Source organism: Schistosoma haematobium, chromosome ZW (genome assembly GCF_000699445.3).
Source record: "Schistosoma haematobium chromosome ZW, whole genome shotgun sequence".
Lineage (NCBI taxonomy): Eukaryota > Metazoa > Platyhelminthes > Trematoda > Strigeidida > Schistosomatidae > Schistosoma > Schistosoma haematobium.
The window spans coordinates 41,423,860-41,447,566 of record NC_067195.1 but is presented as its reverse complement, the minus strand read 5'-3'; the positions used below and the strand labels follow the sequence as shown (position 1 = coordinate 41,447,566).

Below are 23,707 nucleotides of genomic sequence, written 5' to 3'. Positions count from 1 at the left end.
AATGTTAATTACGTTAGGACTGAACTTCCCGTTCGTAAAACACTTGCAGCGCTTTCAGTGAGGTGAGTTCAGAAAACTTGTTGCGGTCAGCATCAAACGTCGAAGACTTACATAGCTAATGATTTTTGGGATTTATTTACTGCTATAACAGCATTTCACTATGATTTAATAATATTTCTGCGTCAATCATCAAATATACCAAGATTCCTACATGAAGGGGTCGGTGTTTCGCTGCTACTAGATACAGAAGCTTGCTAAGGGAAAGCTTCTATTCTATCCACAAACATTTGAAACATCTGAAAAATGAACCAATCGCAATCTAGACATAGATCTGGCGCAATTTTCAACTAAGCATGATGTAACAGTATCGAAAATCATTACGTGTAACTTTACTAATGCAGGTTTGTTTTCCTTATTGCAGGACAACAGAAAGTGAACGTATTAGAAGAAGAAGAACAAAGCTTGCGCAAACTAACCCTGCTGGATGATGAGTAAAACTATTTTGTAATAGACTTCTCTTTTTGTACAAAAACCTCGAATTTCAATTTCTAATATATCTCTGTTGTGCTCGCACGCCGTGTTCTCACTTGAGTGGCATCTGCCAGTCCTGACTGTTGTGTTGTGTTTCAGATTGCTCCTGCCTGCAAGTAAACGCTAAGAATACGTGCTACAAGTGGTGATGGAGGTGTTTATGTCAAAACATGATGAACCCCCAGCCATCCCCGGCAAGTTAACAGTCAACACAACCTCTCGCCAACCGCCACTGTTAGGCGTCTCATCAGACTATGACATCTGGAAAATTAGAGTAATGACGTGCCTACGTCGAGTTCCAACTTCGGAACACTTCGACTACCTTCTGTCCTACTTAGATGACGAAGCAGCGAAACGAGCGACAGCTAACGGCTTTACTGCGTGCAATTCACCATCTCAAAATTGGAAGATTTTAGATGAATGTTTTTCGTTGAAGGTGGATACCCAGCAGTCAGCCATCCAATTTTTGTCTCGCCACCAGAAACCTCATGAAAGCCCCATCGACTATCTTCACTCATTACAGCAGATAGCAACTCAGGCATTCCCTAGCCTGGACATCTTGGGGCGAGAAGAAATTACACGCTCCCGTTTTATTGAAGGACTGCTGCCAGGTGCACTGCGAGAACATCTACTTCGAGTGCCACCGGCTGACACAGCCGACTTGAAACGAACGGCACTTCGATTTTTGACTGCTGAAAGACTGTCAGTTCCATTGGAGACCTATCGACCAACCGTGATGACTATCGATGAAGCCACCGAACCCAATCGACAAGATAGCTTTCAAAGTGCCGCGGCTATTAGAGAGTTCCCTGACCGGAATAGTAGACGAGGGCAGCCGACTTCCACATGGAACGGACGGTCGTCAAGGGACAACTATCGAGACCAGCAAACAGAATGCTTCTACTGCAGACGTTTCGGCAAAAATGCCAAGAAATGTGGGCATAACCGCGTGAAAAACAGAGGTAAGCAGTGTCGTTTGCATATATCGTCTTGCTATGTTAAACATTTGTGCCCTGTTACTATTAGGGGTAGAGTGCAAAGTACTGAGATTAATATACTATTAGATACAGGAGCTTCAGTATCCTTGATCAAGGAAAACCTCTTGCAGAAACTTAACCACAGCACTCAGCGTAAACAATGCTCTTCTACCTTAATTACCGCGAGCGGAGAACCCTTGAAAGCGTGTTCTAAGATAGGGTTAGAGCTAACGATTGACAAGAAGCCTTTTCAACATGAATTCTGGGTTTGCCCCACACTGACTTGGGACATGATTCTCGGGGTCGACTTCATGTTAAAATACCAGGTCTCTATACACATGAATAAGTCAGAAGCGAGTATTGGTGTTGTCGTGCAAATACAACACCATGAAATACCAACTAAGTCCGTAGCCCAGGTGGGAATTTCAGAAATTGTACGTCAGGTACAGGATAACAAAATAATAAGTGAAAAAGACCGTCGAGCAACCACTGATGTACTCCAACAATTTAGTTCCGTTTTCTCTGAGAATATCTCTGGAAATCGGACGACCACTGTACAGCACTCCATCCTCACAGGTGATCACATGCCACTACGTCAACCACCTCGCCGAGTACCAGTACATTACCAGCCTCAACTAGAATCAATGATAAAAGATATGCTAGAGAAAAAGATCATTGTACCATCTTCATCACCATGGGCATCGCCTATCGTTTTAGTGAAAAAGAAGGACTCTTCCCTACGACTATGCGTAGACTACCGCCGCCTTAACGCTATAACTAAACGTGATTCTTTCCCACTTCCACGTATAGACGCTACATTAGATGCCATGAAAGGCGCTCGTTGGTTCTCGACTTTAGACTTAGCATCAGGGTATTGGCAAGTGGAAGTTCGACCTCAAGATAGAAAAAAGACTGCATTCACAGTACCCAATGGTCTATATGAATTCCAAGTGATGCCGTTTGGGCTAACTAATGCCCCAGCCACTTTCCAACGATTAATGCAGACAGTTCTACACGGTCTCGTACCACACCAGTGTTTAATTTACCTTGACGATATTATTGTGTATGGCAGAACGCCGGAACAGCATAATGCCAATTTGAAGGCAGTCCTACAACGAATTAAGCAGCATAACCTAAAAGTTAAACCATCTAAATGTCGACTATTGCAAAAAGAAGTGCTCTTTTTAGGGCATCGCATTACAGAAGATGGAGTAGCAACAGATCAGGGAAAAACGAGCGCCATTACTAACTGGCCACAACCGAAATCTGCCGAGGATGTTCGCAGCTTCCTGGGACTCGCTTCATATTATAGACGTTTCGTACGCGATTTCGCATCCCTAGCAGCACCTCTACATCGCCTGACGCACAAAGGACGAACATTTTTGTGGACCACAGAATGTCAACAAGCATTTAGCACTTTGAAGTCGTGTCTTGCTGCTCCACCCATACTAGCTTTTCCGGACACTTCTGCTAAAGCGGGTGAGTTTATACTCGATACAGATGCTAGTTCATCAGCTATTGGAGCAGTCCTGTCTCAAATAGCACTAGATGGACAGGAGCGGGTCATTGCGTACGCTAGTCGGCGGTTAGATAAGAGGGAGACAAGGTATTCTACGACGCGCCGAGAGATGCTGGCTTTGGTAAAATTTTCGCAACATTTTCGTCACTATCTCTTAGGACGACCCTTTCGTGTACGCACAGACCACCGTGCACTACAGTGGCTTCGTTCGTTCCGTGAACCAGAAGGTCAGGTAGCGCGCTGGCAGGAGAGGTTGCAGGAGTTTGATTTTACTTGTGAATACCGCCCCGGAAGCCGACACACAAACGCTGATTCTCTATCTCGTATACCTTATTCTCCTGATACCATTAGTGCCGTCCTTAGCACAGCCTCCGAGATCGACTGGCCGTCTCTTCAAGCAGCAGACCCAGATCTGCGATTTATTTATCAGAGGCAACTACGTGGCAATAATAAACCATCTATGACAGAGTTAAAGGATCATTCCTTGGCGACGCGCCGTCTTTGTGTCAAGTGGGGCAGTCTAAGATTGTATGAAGACACGCTGTTTATAGTCAGTGAATCAAAACAACCACTGTTGATAGTACCACGTATACAAGTTCAGAATATTATGGAGCAGGTACATCGAGAACTGGGGCACTCAGGAAGACGGAAGACTGAACATGCTATCTGCCGAAGGTTTTGGTGGCCATCCATCCACGAAGACGTTGCGGAATTCTGCAAAAATTGTAGCACGTGCTATGCTATCAAGTCACCCCGACAAATACCCCGCGCACCCTTAGTTCCAATGACGACAGAAGGTCTGCATCAGCGAGTTGGCATCGATATTATGGGGCCATTCACAACGTCAAAGAACGGAAACCGTTATTTACTGGTTATGGTAGACTATTTCAGCAAATGGTGTGAAGCTGTGCCTATACCACAACAAGATGCCCTCACAGTCACTCGGGCTTTCATTGATCATTGGGTATCCCGGTACGGCGCTCCCCTCTCACTCCATTCTGACCAAGGTTCAGCTTTTGAAAGTCATCTCGTCGCCCAGGTATGTCGATTATTGGGAATCCGGAAAACACACTACCGCATATCATCCAGAAGGTAACGGCTTAGTGGAAAGAACCAACAGGACTATCAAAGCTCTCCTTCAATCGTTTATCAATAAGTCGTCGACGGAATGTTGGGATGATGTGATACCACAATGTCTGTTAGCTTACCGCTCATCAATGCACGGATCTACAGGATTTTCACCGGCGACCCTACTTTTTGGGCATGAATTGCGCCTACCCGTTGAGCTGCAAATACCGCTGTTACCATGCGAGGTCCAAGATCATGTAGTATACATCCGTAATCTTCGCAGCCGCCTAGCCGACGCCTATCGCTTAGTGAAGATCAACCTACAAAATGCCAGCAAGCACCAAAAGGACGTGTACGATCGCAAGACGAACGGACCTGTGTATAAACCCGGAGATCGTTTGTGGCTGCACCGCCCTTTGGCCCCACCGGGGACATGCAGCAAGTTCCATCACCCCTGGCAAGGACCTTACGAAGTTGTGTTTATGCGGTCTCCCACTACATTTGTCTTACGTAACCTCCAACGACCCCAAGACGATGTTATAACAGTACACTACAATCAATTAAAGCCAGACAAGACAACTGTGCACTTAGGTACCCCGTTTGTCAACCCCCCGACTGCCGTCAGCCATTATGAAGTGCCACCAGAAGGAGGGGTAGCATACCCATGTCCAGCACCAGGCACTGAGGACAGTGCCTCATGAAGAGAGGGGATAGTGTAACAGTATCGAAAATCATTACGTGTAACTTTACTAATGCAGGTTTGTTTTCCTTATTGCAGGACAACAGAAAGTGAACGTATTAGAAGAAGAAGAACAAAGCTTGCGCAAACTAACCCTGCTGGATGATGAGTAAAACTATTTTGTAATAGACTTCTCTTTTTGTACAAAAACCTCGAATTTCAATTTCTAATATATCTCTGTTGTGCTCGCACGCCGTGTTCTCACTTGAGTGGCATCTGCCAGTCCTGACTGTTGTGTTGTGTTTCAGATTGCTCCTGCCTGCAAGTAAACGCTAAGAATACGTGCTACAATGATGAATGAGTCGGTCTGTTCTGTCTTTCGTGACAAACTGAAGCGTTTATTTCACTGGGGTCCAATCTCTACAATCTGGATCATATTTTTTATTACGCTCACGAGTTTATACAGTACCTTACATGTCGCCCCTCCCTGTTCATCACTTCTTGGTCTGTTTCTTTCTACGTGCATATTTAGTTTCTTTTATATGACTCTGAAGTCTTACCTTTGTACTGTATTTGTTGGTCCAGGATTTGTTCCTCTTGGTTGGAGGCCGGTAAGTCGACGTTTCATCTGTTTTTCCTTTGTTTAGCGGTAAAATAAACTTTGGGAGGCGGTGTCCCAGTCTCCCAAGTTTGGGGAAATTTTGGGGAAACCTCCAAAGTCAAACTTCGGGGTTTTGGTGCCATTCCCCCAAAGTCTACTATAACGGCTTCCCCAAAATGTGTTAAATTTTCCCCGAAATTGGGAGCTCGGATGTCAATACAGCTTCCACAGGGAACCAATTGCTTGTAGTTATCATTGGAGCTGTAAGAAGGTAAAAATCACTATGGAAGTACTAGTAATACATAAAATGTGGAGATTTAAGGTTGAAATGTACCTGACAGCCAGACATAAAGTCTCATTGTTTGACAAATGATACTGATTTTTCACTCATTTTCACCCCTTATATAAATGTATCATTTATGACAATGATATGTGTAGTGACTAAAGGAAAAGTGTACATCAGGTCTGCTTTTTACTTCAGTTAGAAGATTTGAAAACGCCTCACGAATAATGTAGATAATAGTCTTGCCGGCTTCAAAGTTGAAACGCTGATATGTCAATCTAGTTGTTTTTATTTTGTAAATCAGTGTAAAGATTCCAAAAGCTTGTCTGATCAAGTTAGTTATGTGATTCTGTCACTTATACTAGTAAATGAGCCACTAAAGTTTTTGTTCAATATGGATCTTATTTCTGTGGTTGAGCATAAATATATGTCTAAACCATCGATCTCAACCTTGACACAGCTCAGTAGTGCAAGTGGTGTCAATATCCTTTTCTAATTAAATGAAGTTGGGGGATATAGATCTTCATCGGTACATTTCATGACGTTTACGTTCGGTTTTAGAGTCAATAGCTACTAACTCACCCTAGTGTTTGGGTGTTAGAACTGTCCCGGACTCAGTTTACTTTCAGGTGCAACAGAAAGTATCCTTCCACAGTGTAAGAAACTGAGAAGGGAAGACAACCTTAATGCATCTATTAAGACTCAAGATAATCTTATTCACAACAAAGCTACTCCACTTCATTATATTTCGTATTCCTGTCTTCTACTTTCAAAATTATCACGGTACCTAAAAGTTCTAGAGATTTCCGATAGTTTGGTTGGACGAGATTTTTAATCGGTAAAATCAATGATTAGGATGATTATCGATAAGTAAACACAATGATATGATGTGGCTGATTAATAGGTACTCATGAGAGCGTATTATTGACCTAAGCCACCGAACAATTCTAAATCAAAGACAAGACGACTAGTCAGATGGATAAAATCGTGTCATAAAATGATGTGCTTATATACTAAATATAAATATAAAATAGGCATGATCAGATATCATGAGCAACTAAAGAAAATTAGCTTATACGTCGCTCATTATCCATTCAATCTTATCATTTATTTAAACACATAAACATAGGTACAAGAAGGCACCTAGTCGATATGCGCCACATAAACCATTCGATTTGTGTGAGGGCTGTGATACTGCCCGAGCGCCCAAACCCAGGCAGGTGGTTTTCTTAGGGGGCCACATCCCGCGCCTTTGACTTAAAGGTCTAAAAGCATTTCGAGAGGGAGAGTTGACTCTCCCCACTCTCGGCCGTACCAGGGCATTTGGGGGCAGTCAGTCAGTCAGTTACAACGTAGAGCCTGGCACATGTATGCATATATGCACATATATGCAAGTTGTCATACCTCATTAACACAATAAGATGAACAAATTCATAGAAGTAGTTACTTTAATGGTAGTAATATATAAAAGAGAGATTGCACATAAGGATGTTGTACAGGAAGAAATGAGGGTATAAAGTTGTTTTAATTTCAAGGTTACAAGGAAGACATAGAGTGTATACACCGACGCCATTATGATAGATTCTGAGCTGTCACCCAGTCTCCAACCATTGGTTACGATAGTCACACGAACCCAACCAAGTAGTCTGCATTTATCAACATGGCTCAGACTAGAAGTTAGTGACTTCAAGGACTGATGTCGAGTTTCGGTTTGGCCACCCCTGACTTTCTTCCAGCCGTCTCTAACACTAGTCAGCATTACGCGCCGTGATAAACGGTGTTCAGGCATACGTAACACGTGGCCCAACCATCTCAGTCTATGAAGATTCACAACCTCATCAACTGATTTACCACCATTCCCTGATACCCTGTGTCTAACTTCACTATTACTTACCCAGTGGTCCTAGCATATACGAGCAGTTTTTCTAAGGCATCTGTGGTCAAATACTAGTAGCTTACGAGGATATTCTACTCTTAATTGCCACATTTCGCAGCCGTAAAATAGAACGGAACAAACTGCCGCGAAGTATACTGGTCCCTTAATTAATAGACGGATATCTCGCCTTCGCCATAGGTGACGTAAGTTGGCGAAAGCCAAACGACAACTTCACTCCCTATCCTTAGTTCAGGTGTTGATGCAGGCCAGTCCTGAAGCAACAACTTGTATTTAGAGGGGGAGGAACGCATTCCAAACCTTCTGGTATAGAGTTGTTCAGTGCTACCAAAAGACTGCATTTGATCAGCGTTTTAACCAAACAGGACTATGTCATTTGAGTATTCTAAGTCGATAAGTTGACCTCCTGGTAGGAGATCAATTCCCAAAAATGCAGTCAACGAGAACGTGTGTCTATGATGACGTTGAATAAAAATGGGGATAGTGGACCCAGTCAATGAAGAACAGACTTTTAGGCCCAATCACTGGCTGTTGTATCACCAACGAATCAAGTTCATGTAATCGTATCTTGGATATATAATTTGTTCCTGAAGTTTTTACTCAGCATCCTAGCATCATTACTCACTGGACGTGTGAGGAAATCAGAGCTTTACTCTTATTGTATATGATTACCAGACAACAAGTTCTAAAAGTTTCTCGGACGTATGTATAGAACCAAGTTGGAATGAATAGACGATCCTCCAGTGCATTCTTGTTGAATGTAAGTGCCACCAAATAAGCGGCAAGTAGATACTCATTTAATTGCTTTTTTTTGATAAATTAGTATCATGGTGAGATTCTCAAGTGTTTTAACAAGACAATCATGAATAATAACATGTAGTTATCATTTAGTAGCCTCTATTTTATACTCTTGATAAACAAGACAAATAAAACTTATCTGACCTCCGTTTTAGAGTTTGGGAAATATAATGTTCTAATATCCTGGGCTAAGACGACAGTCGTCCCATTCTTTAAAAAGACTCTACGTAATCTATGCAACAATTATAGGTGGATAAATCTTACTTCAATTGCGTCTAAACTATTGACGTCTATCGTAATTCTTAGATTGTTCAAAGTCCGTGGAAAACCGACTCTCGAGGAGGAGACTGTCTTTTGTCCTGGCTGTAGTACTTCTATATTTATACTCCCCCAAATGCTAGGAAACCGCCTTATTGCAGGTCAACCAGGCCCGTTTTCGACCTGTTAGACAGATCTGTTTTCCGGAATCGTCTGTTGAGGACATCTTTCGGTCCGTCATGACTCCCCGGTTGTGGTCCTAGAAATGGTGCAGTTCATTGGCTCGAGACATTATCAGATATAACTGAGGATAGAAATGATCCATCTATAATTTTCTTCCGTGTTCTTTATAAAAGTATAGGGGACTCCTTTGGCTGGGAGAATTTTTACTAGTTTTATCTTTTTTAGTAGGTATCATGTTTTGAAGTATTCTTGTTCATTTGTTTTGATTGTACTCCACAGCCGTCCTCCATCTCTTCACAATTTCAGTTCATCGTTTAGCGCATATTTATTTTAGTCCCCGTTCCCACCAGTCTTTATGTTTTAAAAAGATAGATAAATGTAAATCCGTTGGCTTGATAACTGTTGTACTTAGTATGGATTTTGTTGCATTGTGTTTGTAGTTGTGATAATTTGAGCCTACATCAAATTAAGAAAATATTAGTATAAACAGCTTTACTATTGCGACCATAGTTGTGGGGTAGGACATGGTTTTCCAATCATTGTTACTGTTGGATCTGGGAGACAGAAGTTCGTAAGCATTCTAGGTTCTTGTACATTGTTTCTACACATCCTGTAACTTATTTTTTTTGCTTACTTTCGTTTTTTAGTGTGACCCTTCAGCTGAACAGAAGCTTCAGTTCTGTAATGTTTGTAGAGGTTTTAAGCCTCCACGAGCCCATCATTGTCGAGCTTGCAACCGGTGCATAATGAAAATGGACCATCATTGTCCCTGGATAAATACATGTTGCGGTCATCTTAACCATAAATACTTTTTGATCTTTTTGTTGTTTGCTCCATTCGGATGCATCACCTCTTGTATATCACTATCGCTTTCTATATATCAAAGTCCAGCAATCGTAAGTTTTGGTTTATTTCATTATTTCTCTGGTCACAGATCGATACACCCTGTAAACGACATTAATTTCGTTTTAATTGGTGCCATTTACCCGTCGGATTAGAGAAATTAACCTATGACTCCATCTCTTTTAAGGTTTTTCCCTGCTTGTAAACTCATTACCGTAAGAGACCGACAACAGTCCCAAGTGTTTATGGCAGTTTGAATAATTTCTCTGTGGTTTAATGAGTGTTTCTATCTTTCGTTAACTGAATCAATTGATGAGTAATATCACTCTAAAAGGGTTACATATAATTCGTGACGATCGCTCGTCAAAACAGTCTTTATTGACCTATTCCCTATTCCTTTTCCAGATTTTTCATGGCCTTGATAACATTCATCACATTTAGATGATCGGTGTAGATTTTACATGCATGACTCGGTTGAATACTAAACAAAGTTTAACCAAAATATGAATGGAATTCCCACAAGGTATTTTCATCGATCCAGTTTCGTTATCTGTGATACTACAACTTTTATTTTTGTTGGCAAAAAATTGTTCAACGACTAAGATTTTCTAAATAAGTAGCTCTCGAGTAATAATGCTTATTGATGTTTTTAGCACTCACGGTCTTTATGGATTATAAAAGAAACCTTAATTAGATCTCCAGTTTTCATAGGTATTTGTGCTTCCAGAATCTGACTGAAACAGGTGCTCAGATCTAACTGTATAGATTCGTCAACATTTGTAAAATTTTGTTAACAGGTCTCTGTGTCCACGTGTTCTTAAAGCTTATCAGCATATACAACTTTAGAAAGTGAGTTTTAGTTTCATGATTCAAGAAATCTTAATATTGCCGCATTCCCTGGGATCCGTGATTTATTCACAAAGCTTTCACTATCTTGGTGGACAGTAACACGCTACCAGGTGGAATGTTCTACCAGAACTTGACCTTTGAAAGGTGCACTGATGACATTGCCCGTAATATCATGATAAAACTGTCTATCTAGGCAAACTACAGTTACCGAAATTATGTACTGCGAATTTCCGATGTTTGGGTTACATAAATGTTCAACTAGTTTCTTAAATTACAAGTTAAAACAGTTACTGTCAAGCCAACCGATATCGGATGAATTTTTGACCATAATTTAATCAAATATACCAAGTGAAGCATCCGTCTTTCATATTGTGATACCAGTGGTGGCTATTGGGAGTATTATGTGTCCCAACTCACGTTTGAAATGACGGTGTTGGTTGATAACTTCTACAATAATTTTCCTTATTTTTAAAAGGGGTTTAGATTAGATAAAGATGGTTCTTGAAGAGATATTGTTTCAAGCAATCATTGTTTCCATCAGACTAGGATTCCAGATATATCATCAAAGCGGGTTTCTACAGTTAGTGTTGCATCTACAGTCTAAGGCTGAACACCTATATGGCAATTGTTTTATGTTTCTGTATATAAATCACTCGCTAAGTTATGTATTAGTCTCTTGTGGGGATATAGATATGATGTGGAACTTTTCGTAGTAGCAGTATTTCTAACTTAATTGGTAGAATGATCTATCGTGTTACGAGATTTCGTGACTTTTGTGAAATTTTGTGGTGACATTATTTTTTTCTAATCACGAAGTTGTGTTCATGATTTTTCAAGATCTGTGAGCAATTTTGGTGGAAAAAGGCCCATGCCCACGGGTGATTACAGTTCTTTTTTACGTATGATTTGATTTGCACGAAAATCCATGAGTACTAAATTTATGTTAATAATGCTGGTCTTCATAAAATGTAAGCATTTTCGTTTGATTTCAGTTTCCTAGTTTACTTTTGCGAAGATTTCAATCAAGCGTTTTGTTCGTCATAGCTGATCTAATGATAACATTATTTGCTTTGGGTTTAGCTGTGGGTGTTGCACTGTCTGTTGGGATTTTAGCAATTTTCCAGTTGAAAGCTGTTTCGAGGAATCAAACGGGAATAGAATCATGGATCGTAGCGAAAGTAAGTCATTTATAAAGGAAATACTTAGTTCTTATTTTCTACAAGTTCGTACAATCGTGTTCAACATTTGTAGTTGTTGCAGAGAAGGGTTTTATTAAAAAGGCAAATTCTCGATTGTTAGAGTTGACGAAAGAATTCTGATCAGTATCTGATTCTCAACGATACAAAATGTAGACTAATGATGGTTATTCACGAAAATGAATAATTGCCTTAATCTGTCGAGTGATTTAAGTCTAAAGACATGACCACTGATTAGAAGAATAGTTTTTTTTGTAATTAAATGGCAGGGTTATATATTAAATATTGGCAGAGAATAAAATGACATGAGCGACTGGAGGAAACTCATTTTCAGTTCACTCATTCTCCAATCAATTAAGGCCTTAGTGTTAGACCCTATTCTTGTGCATCGTACTAGTAGCAGTTTGGTACCTACAAGTGCAGTTGTATTCTTACTGTAAAAGTACGGAACCGAAGTCTAGAGTTTCTGTTAATTTTTTTCAAACACATGATGGCAGTTATTTTGATCTTCAAGTTTCGTGTTTGTCACGTATCTATTCCTAAGATGACCATATGTCATACAGACGTACATAATATATCTCTTCGAATTGAACTACTTTTAGCTGTTCTGTTTATCCGTCGACCAGATAACTTCACACTTTCACAAAAGGTATTTTGGGTAAGTTTACTGTTTCCCTGATTCTATGGGGAAATAATTTGGTTCCCTTTTTTGAAGGAAATCTATGTTTACCGATAACTTTTTGCTGACACGGTCAGACTCCAGATACTGGTTACCTGACTATAACTGCTACCTTGAAGCAGTGGGCTGTATTAGCTTGTTGTAAAATCTTGTTTGGTATGATTGTTAATGCACAGTTTTTTAGGTCTTCTTGCAAAAGTTGATTGCAAAGTGACGAGAAGAAAACAGTGAATTCCAACTCGGACGTGAGGTCATAGTGCTCACAGTACCGCATAGTAGTCAACTCGTTCATAGTCAGCTTCAGACACCACATCAGCACAGCAAGATAAAATTGACAAGATGATTAGTGGAGTTGGAATAATCATAGTATCAGTGATACCAAGGCTAAAATAGGGAATACTGTACGGGAAGTGGGAATCAAGTGATTAAATAAAACTAGGAATTAATGTTCCCTCAAACAACGTTTCCAGCGATATTGTCCCCTGCCAGATAAATAGTTAAAAGGCGGTTGACCTTAGAGCCAATACCCTATTTTCTCCATGGATTTCTGGTTTATTTTACTGGGTTAGGAAAGTATGAAGCTAATACAATCTGAGCAGCAAAAATTAGCGATCGATCCCAACTATTTTCCTCTTTGACTCTGCAAGTTCGTCCGTCAATCGACGATGTTATCAACATGAATTCAGCCTCTTTATTCATGTTCCGTGTAAAGAAATAATGTGAGCTACACAAGTATTAGTGTAGACTGCATGTGCATGCCCAACAGCATCCTAGTTTATGTCCTTTGCCACAATCCGTATTCTCATTTCTTAGATCTCTTTTTATGACTTTTATAAGCTCTTCCAACCGGCTTTTCGATCCTATCAAAGCTGCAAAGGGTGTAGTTTGCTTAGCCCAAGGGTTCTCAGAAAGACCCTACATGTTAAGTTTGTGGTCGTCTGTGATCTGATTCAGCTATTGATACGTGTTTCTGAAGTTCAACTAAGCTATGGATTGTAGTATCTAAAGTGAATATGAATCATATGACTCCTGAGTATTAGTCAGGCATACAAATGTACAAAACACCTGAGTCATGGCTTTATCAATATACTACTTTGGTGTTTCACATTAGGCAGTAGTGTAGTTAATCTGAATACTATTTCGACTCTTACTTTGGGAAACTGAATGGTTAAATGTGGTTGAAGTAAAGACAATTAGAATAATTTTAAAGTCGATGTTAGTCATTTACACTTCTTGTTTCGAAATGTATATCTTTCAAACGTTAATCTTGTTTCTGCTTATTGTAGCATTTAAATGTACTATTCACAATACCAAAAGAGAGATTGAATTACTTTTACACATATCAGTAGCTTATCTATATGTGAAGTTTCATCACTGTGACTATCTTAATCTATTTAGTCTTATTATTTTTGAAGGCAAACGTTTGGCGAAAGGATATAGGGGAAAAAAAACCATTTCGCTATCCATATGACCTTGGAAAGCTCGTAAATTTTCAGCAGGTTGGTACATATTCCAAAATTGATTTAAAACTTTTTATTTTTGCAGATTATTTTATTCACTAGTACCAAGTTCCAATAAAGGATTTAAATATAATGAGGTGAAGGGATTTATCATGTTACTGTAATTTAGTGCATCTGAATTTAATTTTCCTACTAGACTTGTATCATGCCAACATCACTTACAGACAACTTAAATTTCAAAGATGTGTTTACTAATAACCATTTTCATTTTCTTATCAATTTATTTGTGGTGTAAGTTTAAAGGAACATTTGTTTCTTAGCGTATATATGTATATCGATTTTCTCCGGACTAATCCACTTTTTATTAAAGGTTGGTACAAACAGATCTAAGTATCTGAATACAGTAACTTGAATAATGGGTAAAAATAATTATAGTTTATCCTGTAAAAGAAAATAAAGGGATATACAACTGAAATGTGATAGTTTCCTTCAATTTAAGCTCTTTACTTAGATCCATCCATTGTTAGTGCTGTATGATTATCCTTTTTCTACTTAACTTGAAGATGAAATAGGAATTCCTAACTTTTCTGGTTGAGAATTTCCCTGTGAATAATTTCTATTACGTAGCTAGACATTTTTTGGTATGTGCATACTTCGTCTCATCAAATATGATTTTGTTTCGCAAATACTTGATGTATTAGGAAGAAAAGTAGGTTTAATCTCGTTGCTGCACAAATTCACTGTCATGATAAACTGATTATGATATGATCCCTACTTAATTTTAGGTCACTACTTTTTTACTAATAATGTATGAAATGTAAATCAGTGAATCCCTGAAATAATTTCTTACGTTTTATAATTTGAAATTGTTCACGGATATTTTCTTTGTATTAAATTAGAAAAAAAACTATTTGAATCTGTTTGTGACTTCCTTAATACCAATGAATGTGATTGTTATCAAAAGTGTAGAAAGTACGGTGTTTAAGCAGTAAACTAACTCATTTTCATGTCAATTCGTCCTTTTTTTTCTACATGAAGAGTTCAGTGCCAAAAATAAAACTACCGAAAACTAAAATAATGGACACGAAATTATTTAATGAAAGATGATTTTTTAAAAATAAGATACTAATAGACATGAGAATTTTTTGCGTTTATTAATTGATCATCATATCATTTATGCTTTACTTACAACCATCATCAGACATCTGATACATTAGTTTTTTATACCAGATCTGGACTTTATTGCTAAATACAATCCAGATTTACATTCTACTTTGTCCTGCTTCTTGGCCATTTTTTTATTTTGAGCATGTTATTATAATGATTCAAATTTTTATCCCAACAGATTTTTTTGTGGTCTGGTAAAGTCTTAGGAGATGGATACTACTGGCCTGTTGTGAAAGGCTGCACTCAGTATGATTTGACAGTAAGTTTTGTTTTTGTTATACCTCCACATCCTAATCATCTTGATTCATACATTTGGTAATTATAATAAATGATTATGCAACAATGTAATTCCGTTGTTTTGTTTCACATGTGTTCCACATCTGATCTGTCTGCTGATTTGAATGGATAGTTTTCAGTATAATTAGATCATATACTTGTCACTTGCAAGTTTGTACCTATGGGAGCTTATATCCTCTCATATTCGATCATACCAGCGCTGTTAACTAGGCGTGAAGGTCCAAAATTCCATTTCTTATGGAGTCGTGAGTTCGCACCGTTGAAAAATCCCAAACTATATCAAGACGACTATTCAGTATCCCCTAGTTCCGTATCTTATATCAGTCTGTAATAAAAGCTAGTTTCAGATAATTTCGTATTATGTCTTGTAAATTATAACTGATTGTTGGCATTTCCTCATCGATATTTCACATAAAATTTTACCTTATTGTGATTAGGTCATCTTCTACTTTCCAATATCTCTAAGACACAATTTACTTATCCATATAATTATACTATTGAGACTTATCTATAAATCAGATTGATCAATGTATATTTGACTATGCATATATAGTTAAATGTTAAGTACAGTTTCCAGAAATTTAATTCTTTATTTCTTCATTTAAAAGCTCACATTTGGCATATCTAAGTCATTAAAATAAATACAATATGATAGCACTATAAAGACACAAAGATGAAGAGAATATATGGTCCGACTGGAGCCCCTCTGGGGCTACTGTCGATCCCAAGCCCGGATAAAGGGAGAGTATCGGGCATGAGGTTAGCGACTCCATTACGTAGAAAACTAATGCGCTAAAAAAACGCTAACCAAAAAAGTAATTCAAACTATTTATGGTCTGTAATTCGAATCGGTAATCAGCAAATCGTCATAACGTTTGGTCGAACCAGTCCTGAGGCTTAATTGGCGATGTATATTACGTACAATCTATGTGTATATATGAGTACACAAAAGGCCTAAATAACATCAATGTGAATGTCAGATAGTCTATTCTTCCCTTATACTTAGTTCGTACTTTATCACTTCCATTAATGCAATGCATACTTCTGTTATATTGTTTGTTTTAGCTAGCTGTGTCTGATTAGCTCGGTGTAATGGTAAAGGACAAGAATGTAAATAATTTGCATATATTATAGAAATAAATGCTCCTAAAAGTTGTCAGCGAAGTAGCTGACACAACTTGTCAAAAACAGGCTAACAGCATTTTTCTCTACTCAATTTCGTGTTAGTTTTGACTGCGCAAAATGTCGTTGCATTGCTTAACTAAACTTAATATGCAAAAAAGCGTATTATACAATATTTACTCCAAAATGTTAAGTTTTTCCAATAATTACTACTACAATGTAAATGTATGTTTCTCTTTGAGTTAGCTTTTGTCTCAATTCAGTTATGCTGTAATGTTTTTATCGACTTGAAGTATTAAATACATTAAACCAGTGGTAGCTAAATTGCTACATTCTTTGCATTTATAATTTTCAAACGATAGGTAAGCTATTTCGATATTCAGTACGAAACTTCATTTAAATAGTAATTAGTCGTTGTAGATAGAAGTCTACTTTAGCCAAGGTTACCAATTTGAATGGTGGACGTTTTTTAATATTTAATTCTTGTCAAATAATATTTACTAATAATGGTTCATAATTGCTCTTGTGTCACATTCAGCTTTAGTTTTACTTGTATAGTTTCGTTATATTCTGCCAGTTGGAACAGATCTATCAGAAAAGGTTGAAGCAAAAAATTCAGCGCACATTCAAAATTACCCAAAATTATGATGGGAGTCGGTGTATGTGTTTTCGTTATGGATGTCTAACTGCGATACGTTCCCCATGTTTTGAAGAACCCAGAATATCTGTACGTGTCGGTGATGTTCTTATGGTGACAAGGGGAACAAAGTAAGCGAAAGGCATTCGATATTGTTTGAAGTGAAAAAAAAACTAACTGTAGAGGCTCAACATATAAACGGATAATAATCCAGTAATATGTATTTAGATTGATTAATCTAATTTCGAAATTACGTATGTTCCTCAAAGTCGTACTAAAATTGCATTAGAAGAGCATTAAATGTGATATCTTTTTTTGTAAGAGCATTCTAAACTAGTACTTTCAGACTTGTTTGCATTCATTTATTATCTCAATAAAGTTTGTTCAGTGGTTTGTTTTATTGAATGACGAAATAGTAATCCGATATATGCTAAAAACTGGGTCGTCGTTTTTCAAAGTACGTCATTCAGTGCATATTGTTATTTCTTCTTAAATATAGGATTTCTGTTGTGTGGTGTGATCATCGTGGTTTAAAGAAGAACTTAGGGTAATTATATCAAGTTGACTTATGAACAGATAATATATAATAAACTGTAGGCTTCAGTTTGTGTCCTTTGATAATGGGAATGAGAGATTGAAAACATAAGATCATCTGATTAGTATTAACTCAAGAAAGTGTAATCCTAATCTTCTTATATGGTTTTCATATGATTATCAAAGTGTTTAAAATTTACATTAACTTTGTTATATTTATTTCAATCTTTTTGTATATTTTAACTCCGTGTGATGAATATTTCATAGATTACAATACGAACTGATCCTAGCTAGACAAACATTGTAAACCGAAAAGCATTAGACAGCTGTTTTGTCCTGTATCGAGACTCTTCTGTAGTAGGCGTCTACGACCCCGCCGGGGATCGAATGCACGACTTTCAGACCTCCCAGCGAGTGCTGAACCTCTAGACCACTGGGTTTGAGATCCAGTGGTTTGCATTTCTAACTTTGGTCAATTCACGATATTGCACGACCATCATCTATTACCATTTGTGATCTTTTTCTCATGACCTCCGACATAGTTGAACTATACCTGGTCACGGCTCATCACTATAACTTCAGGAATTACCGCTCAAGGTTATTCACTGGTAATGAGAATTGATTGAAGTTAGACATGAACTGTTCGGTCCAAAAGTTGGACTTAACCCCCTATGTGGTTGTAAATTCATAATGCTAAGTAGTTCCGTACGAGAACGAAATGCACAAAATAGAATTTCGAGGTATGATGATTCATCTTTCTGTTATCCTAAGTTTTTAAGAAGTTGGTTTTTCTGCTCTAACACTTTTCGTGCTTCCAAGTTAGTTTTGACTTTATTTTCATGCGTAATTATGCGATTTTATTTACCCAGTGAGTTGTTAATTTAAATACTAGATATCTTATTTAGTGAAAGCAGATGTTAAGACACAGGTGATACAATCAATTTATATCACGTTTACGTTCAGTAGGTTTTACTAGTACCACAATTTTTTTTTACTGAATAGAATGACCGTTTTGTTAGAAACTAATATGTATCTATGTGGCTTCACTCACCTCACATAGTGCTTCTTTGTTTTAATACACCTCATTTAAGCTACGTATAGCAAAACTTAATCTGTTTATTTTTGTTCCTATAAGCTGAAAAGCTACGTCTATCGTTCTTAGATGGTAGACCTTTGGTTTAACTGCCTTTACATTTTCTCTAAAAGTCGTTTGTTATGGTTTCATGTATTTTGTTAATAAGTTTCCAACATCCAATTAGTAGTTTTCTTTGCTGATATGATAAGTGTGCTCCTTCAACCTCTTTTTCCGAAAATTCTGTATATCACGTTTTTGTTGAGTGTGCTCCACCTAGTCATCAGTGTGTTTCACTTATTATACGTACATATTCTTACAAGTCTAGTTATTAGTACATTTCACTTACCTTTCTATTGTACTTTATATGCATCTTGTTTTCCTAAAAAGTCCTTGATACTAGAGTTAAGCTTTAACTTTCTTATTGTACTTGTTTCTTGTTTCATGATCGATTGTTCAAATCATTCAAAGATAATCTGAATAGTAATACAATTTCATTTCGACCCATTATTAAGTAATTATAAACGCTTTCACCCTAATTACAATATTTTGATTTAGCTGTTTGCCTTGTCTATCGATTACCTCTCGTTGTTTCATTCGAACTATCTTGAACTGTTATTGCACATCTAACGAAATTCCTAGTCAGAAGCTACCTCATCAAGGGATATCTTTGTAATATTTGTATCTTTTGACCCATATTTCGGTTTGTCTCTGGAAGGTATTTACTTGGTTTTGGATTTCTTTATGATCACAATTTACTATTATTGAACTCCTTCAGTTTTTGTGTCACCGAAGATATTTTACATGCATTGTTAATATAAGTATATGGGTGGAAAGTTTATTTTATAGTGTTCTGGATACTGACCATTGTATATAGATTTAACAGATATTTTGTTTGTAAATTCATTTATTGGATGTATTTATTATTCTCTATTGTTTCATTTACTAGGTACTGGATTTATGGGCATTTGGTCCCTTCTGAAAGTTGTTCTGCTGATTTTTCAGGTAATTTGCTAGCATTAATATACAGTTTTCAATTCGTAGATATGCTACTTTCTTTAGAAATGCTGCCAGTTAGTTGCGTAATAGATTAGATAATAACATTGACACGTAATTTTCCCTCATTTGGTTCATGGAGCAGCACATAATCAATATAGTGATTCTCCTTCGTCATCTATAAATATAGCACTCGTTAACATTATCATTGGTCAGTAGGCATCTTTCTTGATGCTTCTAGGTTGCTCCTAGGTCAAAGAAAAAGTTTAACTGTTATTGTAATACTTATCACTTTTTTAATTTACATAGAGAATTCTGATCAGAAATATTATTACTGCTTCAAACTTAACTCTGGTTAACAATTGAATGTTTTCTTACTTTCGGTTTCCTTTTACTTTACAGATTCTGTCAGAATTCGTGGGTGGGTTCCTCGCGTTTGCGCTTTTGAGGTCGATTTCAAACACAAAAACGATAAGTTCTCGCTTAAGAATGACTAGGCAGTCACATTCCATAGTTCAGAGGTCGATCATTGTTCTATTTTGTAGATTACTACAGTGTTCGTACTAATTGTCGTTACTTTACTCACTTTTGTAATTTCTTTTCTTGTTCTATTTTCCTATTTACTTTCTCTTATTTAAAAGATTGAATGGGATGAAATTATCCGACTAACACGAACTGAACATCTCAGTCTAAGATTTGTTTAGATTTACTGTTTATTATCATTCTCACCACCAATCTTATAAAGTGACCCAGATGTTAGAGGACATGCAACAAACGTTACTAGAAGGAGAATGTTGTGGTTAACTCACTCGCTGTCCTAATGTAACTTGAATTAGTTTCTGCTAGTCATTTTTTGAAAAATTATGCCCAATTTTCGTGGTATGTAAATAACCAAAACTAAAGATTCATATGTTTAGAGATGTACTTGTATTTTAGTAGTTGGTGTTTGTTGAACACAATCTTTTCATATAGATTGATAATACAGTTACTTCATTTTAGATTGATCATAGTCTTCCTCTCTGAAAATAACTGTTATTGGGTCCCCTGGACTTCGTTCTTCCGACACTCGAGTCTGCATATCTATTGGTCGATCTGGTTTCTACATGCTATGCAGTAGTTTAGCTAAGGCAATAGTGCAGTTAAATTACATTCCAAATAGTGTTATTTAGGAGGGGAGGAATCTTCATAAATTGTCTTTTGCTATGTCATCAATCTCATATTGTATCACTAAGGCTATCTACCAGTGATTAACAGTCTACTAGCTTCCAGCTCCCAGATTTTATTTGTGACTATCTTGTATAGAATTAGCGTCGTTCCAAAGCATATGAATAATAGCTCTGGAGAGTATAATCATCTAAGGAGTAGGATATTTTACCTTAGTAAAGATACACTTGCTGGATTTAGTCTTCCTTATCTATGATTCTAAATATGTGACTTTCAGTAGGTTAAGCCAACCAAAGTTTGTGCATCTAACCTCTCGTTTCAGGAAAGTGCAGATTCTTTCCTTAAAAATAAAATTAACTTTTCCCAAAACGTCACTAACAGTGACTTTGTCGTAAGTGAATACGACTTCCTATACCGAGAGACAATCAGTCCACGGAGGCTTATAATAATTAGGATGTATCAATTTTCTGAGGTCCTCTCTTAAACACATAGTTCATCCATGAATAATGATACTACGGTCTCATGGCTTAGTTAATTGATTAATCGCACCAAATCGACACAACGTTAAGACATCACCAAGACCCACTTCACTAAGTCTTGATTCCTGAGTAGAATTATTAGATGTGAGGCAGTCAGTCACACACTGGGATGAGAATACGGTTAGGCATCTTTCCTTCAAAGGTCGATAAGTTCTGCAGATGTGATTAATGTCTCCATTCGGGATTTCATATTAAGCTTCAACGTCATCTGGCATGTCGGGGCGCGGCACACTAATGGTTTCATGAGAGATATAAACCTCTTGACTTGAAATTAGGACTGGTGGATATTGAATTAAATGAGCGGTTTGTGTGAAGATTATAATGTTTGAGCCATTAGACTAGTTGGTAGTCTCCATTGATGAACGATGACATCTTATCTTTGGGCTACTCCTGTTCTTATGTTTATTGGCGATAATCTTTAAAATGAGACGTAGCACCCCTTCAAGTATTAAGACTTCTCAAGTTGATTTAAACAAGTAAAACAGTTGGATTCGGATATTATTATAGTTGTAAGTATTCAAATTTATGCGCTAGCTAAGAATTTCCGAAGCGATGCTATTCAAGGCAGGTAGAACTAGGTGGATACAGCTTGACGTAATACGGTTGTGGTTAGTAATAGGCGGGCATATAAAGGGGCCGCAGTTTTACACATACCATAGCCTAAGTGGGGACCTGGATTTCTGTTTTCTTACAAAGTACTTTACATCGTGGGAGGAAGAAAACAGTTTTTTTTCTCTGTTATGTGGCTCTGCAATATTGAGATCTATTCGTTTTTAGACATACGCTGGCAACAAATTCAATTCTCAAATCCGAATAAGATCTCCAGAATTCGAGGACCACAACTGTGGTTTTCTGTTAGGCGGGCATAGCAGAGAAAAGGCATAAAAATTATCTTGATTATCCAGATAGGCGATTAGTGTTAATTGCCCCAATCAGCCGAAGCGTGTATACAATTATTTGTGTTATCTGTTGACCGATACAATATCACCACGAGAACGGCAACACAGAAAGCGCGCTTCATCCAAGTACAAAAGTTTGGTCAGTTAGTACTAATACGTACATTTAGCACCAGTAAATGCAGAATAAAGATGATGAACGAGAGGACTGCAATGAATCTATATATTGTGATTTGTTCCTTTTTAAATGTCAATGGTGAGAAGGCGCCTAATTACCAATCTTCGTAATAATTTGTTTCGCTTCATTTGTAGTTATGCACACAACAGTGTATGCTCTGTAGCTGACTGACTGTAACTGCATATATTGTTGATGTAGATTATAAAGAGCAATGGACCCAAGACACTACCCTGCACAACACCACTGGTTATTGGTCGAGGTGTAGATGTTTTAGAGTTAATCTCGGTTACATGATATCTGTTCGTAAGAAAAGACTTGATCCATTGCAAAAGGGAACTTATAATTCCAACTGACTTAAGTCTGTTGATTAGATTATGTGGTACTTTATCAAAGGCTTTCTTAATATCGAAGTATAGTATAATAACTAGTTTCTTCAGGTCCGGTCCTGACATTTGATAAACGACTGAAGGGATGTCATCGGCACCAGAACTCGCATTTGGCTTAAGAGTTTTAATGGGGGTATGTATACTCCTAATGACGTAGTTTATGGTACTAAGATAGTTTTTGCTGGTGCACTTTATGGCGATATCTGGAGCATCAGATGTATTCCCATTGTGAGAAAACCATTCACTTAATAGTTCACATATGACGGTTTGGTCATTATACGCCATTCCATCGTGCAGTAAGGAGTGAATGTTGTGGTCTGTGTTATGCGTTTCGTGAGGAGACGACATAGGGCTTGGGCTTTGGGTGTAGGGGCGAGCGCAGTACGTTCCTCTACCTGTTTATGCTTGTTGTGTTGACTTTGTACTCCGTCAAGTACAGAGTATATCTGGTGCAGTGCACTGAAGTCTTTTGATATATAGTACATCCTTTCCAGTTCCCGCAGTTTAGACCTAGTCTTTTGGTTTATATAGGGAGTAATATTTTTAAAACCAATTTTAGAGGGTATAGTAGTGTCTAGTGCAGATTTGGTGGTGATATTGAATATATGTTTCTAAGAGGTTATCACTGGTAAAGAAACTGCCCCAGTCCGAGTGCTTTATTAGAAATAGAAAGTTGTCCCGGTCAGCGTTTGCATAGTCTCTATATTGGAATTGCGTGTTGTATGTCTTTAATTTGTTGCATATGGCAAGAATCGGAAGGGTGCAGATGACTATTTTATGATCGCTGTTGTGAAACTTTTCTCCAACTACCATTGATGTTGGTGTGACATTATGACAGAATATCAAGTCAAGAATGTTGTGATTTCGTGTAGGCAGGTGTACATGTTGTTGCCCACCGTGT

General features: G+C 37.7%; 1 protein-coding gene across 3 annotated transcripts; it reads left to right on the top strand.

The window, feature by feature from the left end:
• Window positions 1–22,261, top strand: RFC2_1 (Subunit of heteropentameric Replication factor C (RF-C)). Of its 3 annotated transcripts, XM_051211406.1 has the most exons (9): window positions 1–401; window positions 4,854–5,385; window positions 9,439–9,687; window positions 11,476–11,661; window positions 13,774–13,857; window positions 15,164–15,244; window positions 16,982–17,172; window positions 19,597–19,652; window positions 20,046–22,261. In XM_051211406.1, the coding sequence occupies exons 2-9, from the start codon at window positions 5,125–5,127 to the stop codon at window positions 20,138–20,140; spliced, it is 1,203 nt and encodes a 400-aa protein (XP_051071462.1). In that variant the 5' UTR covers window positions 1–401; window positions 4,854–5,124; the 3' UTR covers window positions 20,141–22,261. The 3 variants fall into 3 exon arrangements, with proteins under 3 accessions (XP_051071462.1, XP_051071461.1, XP_051071463.1); XM_051211405.1 differs by having other exon boundaries at window positions 1–5,385; window positions 9,439–11,661; XM_051211407.1 differs by lacking the exons at window positions 9,439–9,687; window positions 11,476–11,661; window positions 13,774–13,857; ... (2 more) ...; window positions 19,597–19,652; window positions 20,046–22,261 and having other exon boundaries at window positions 1–1,493; window positions 4,874–5,023.
• The last annotated feature ends 1,446 nt before the right edge of the window (window positions 22,262–23,707 follow it).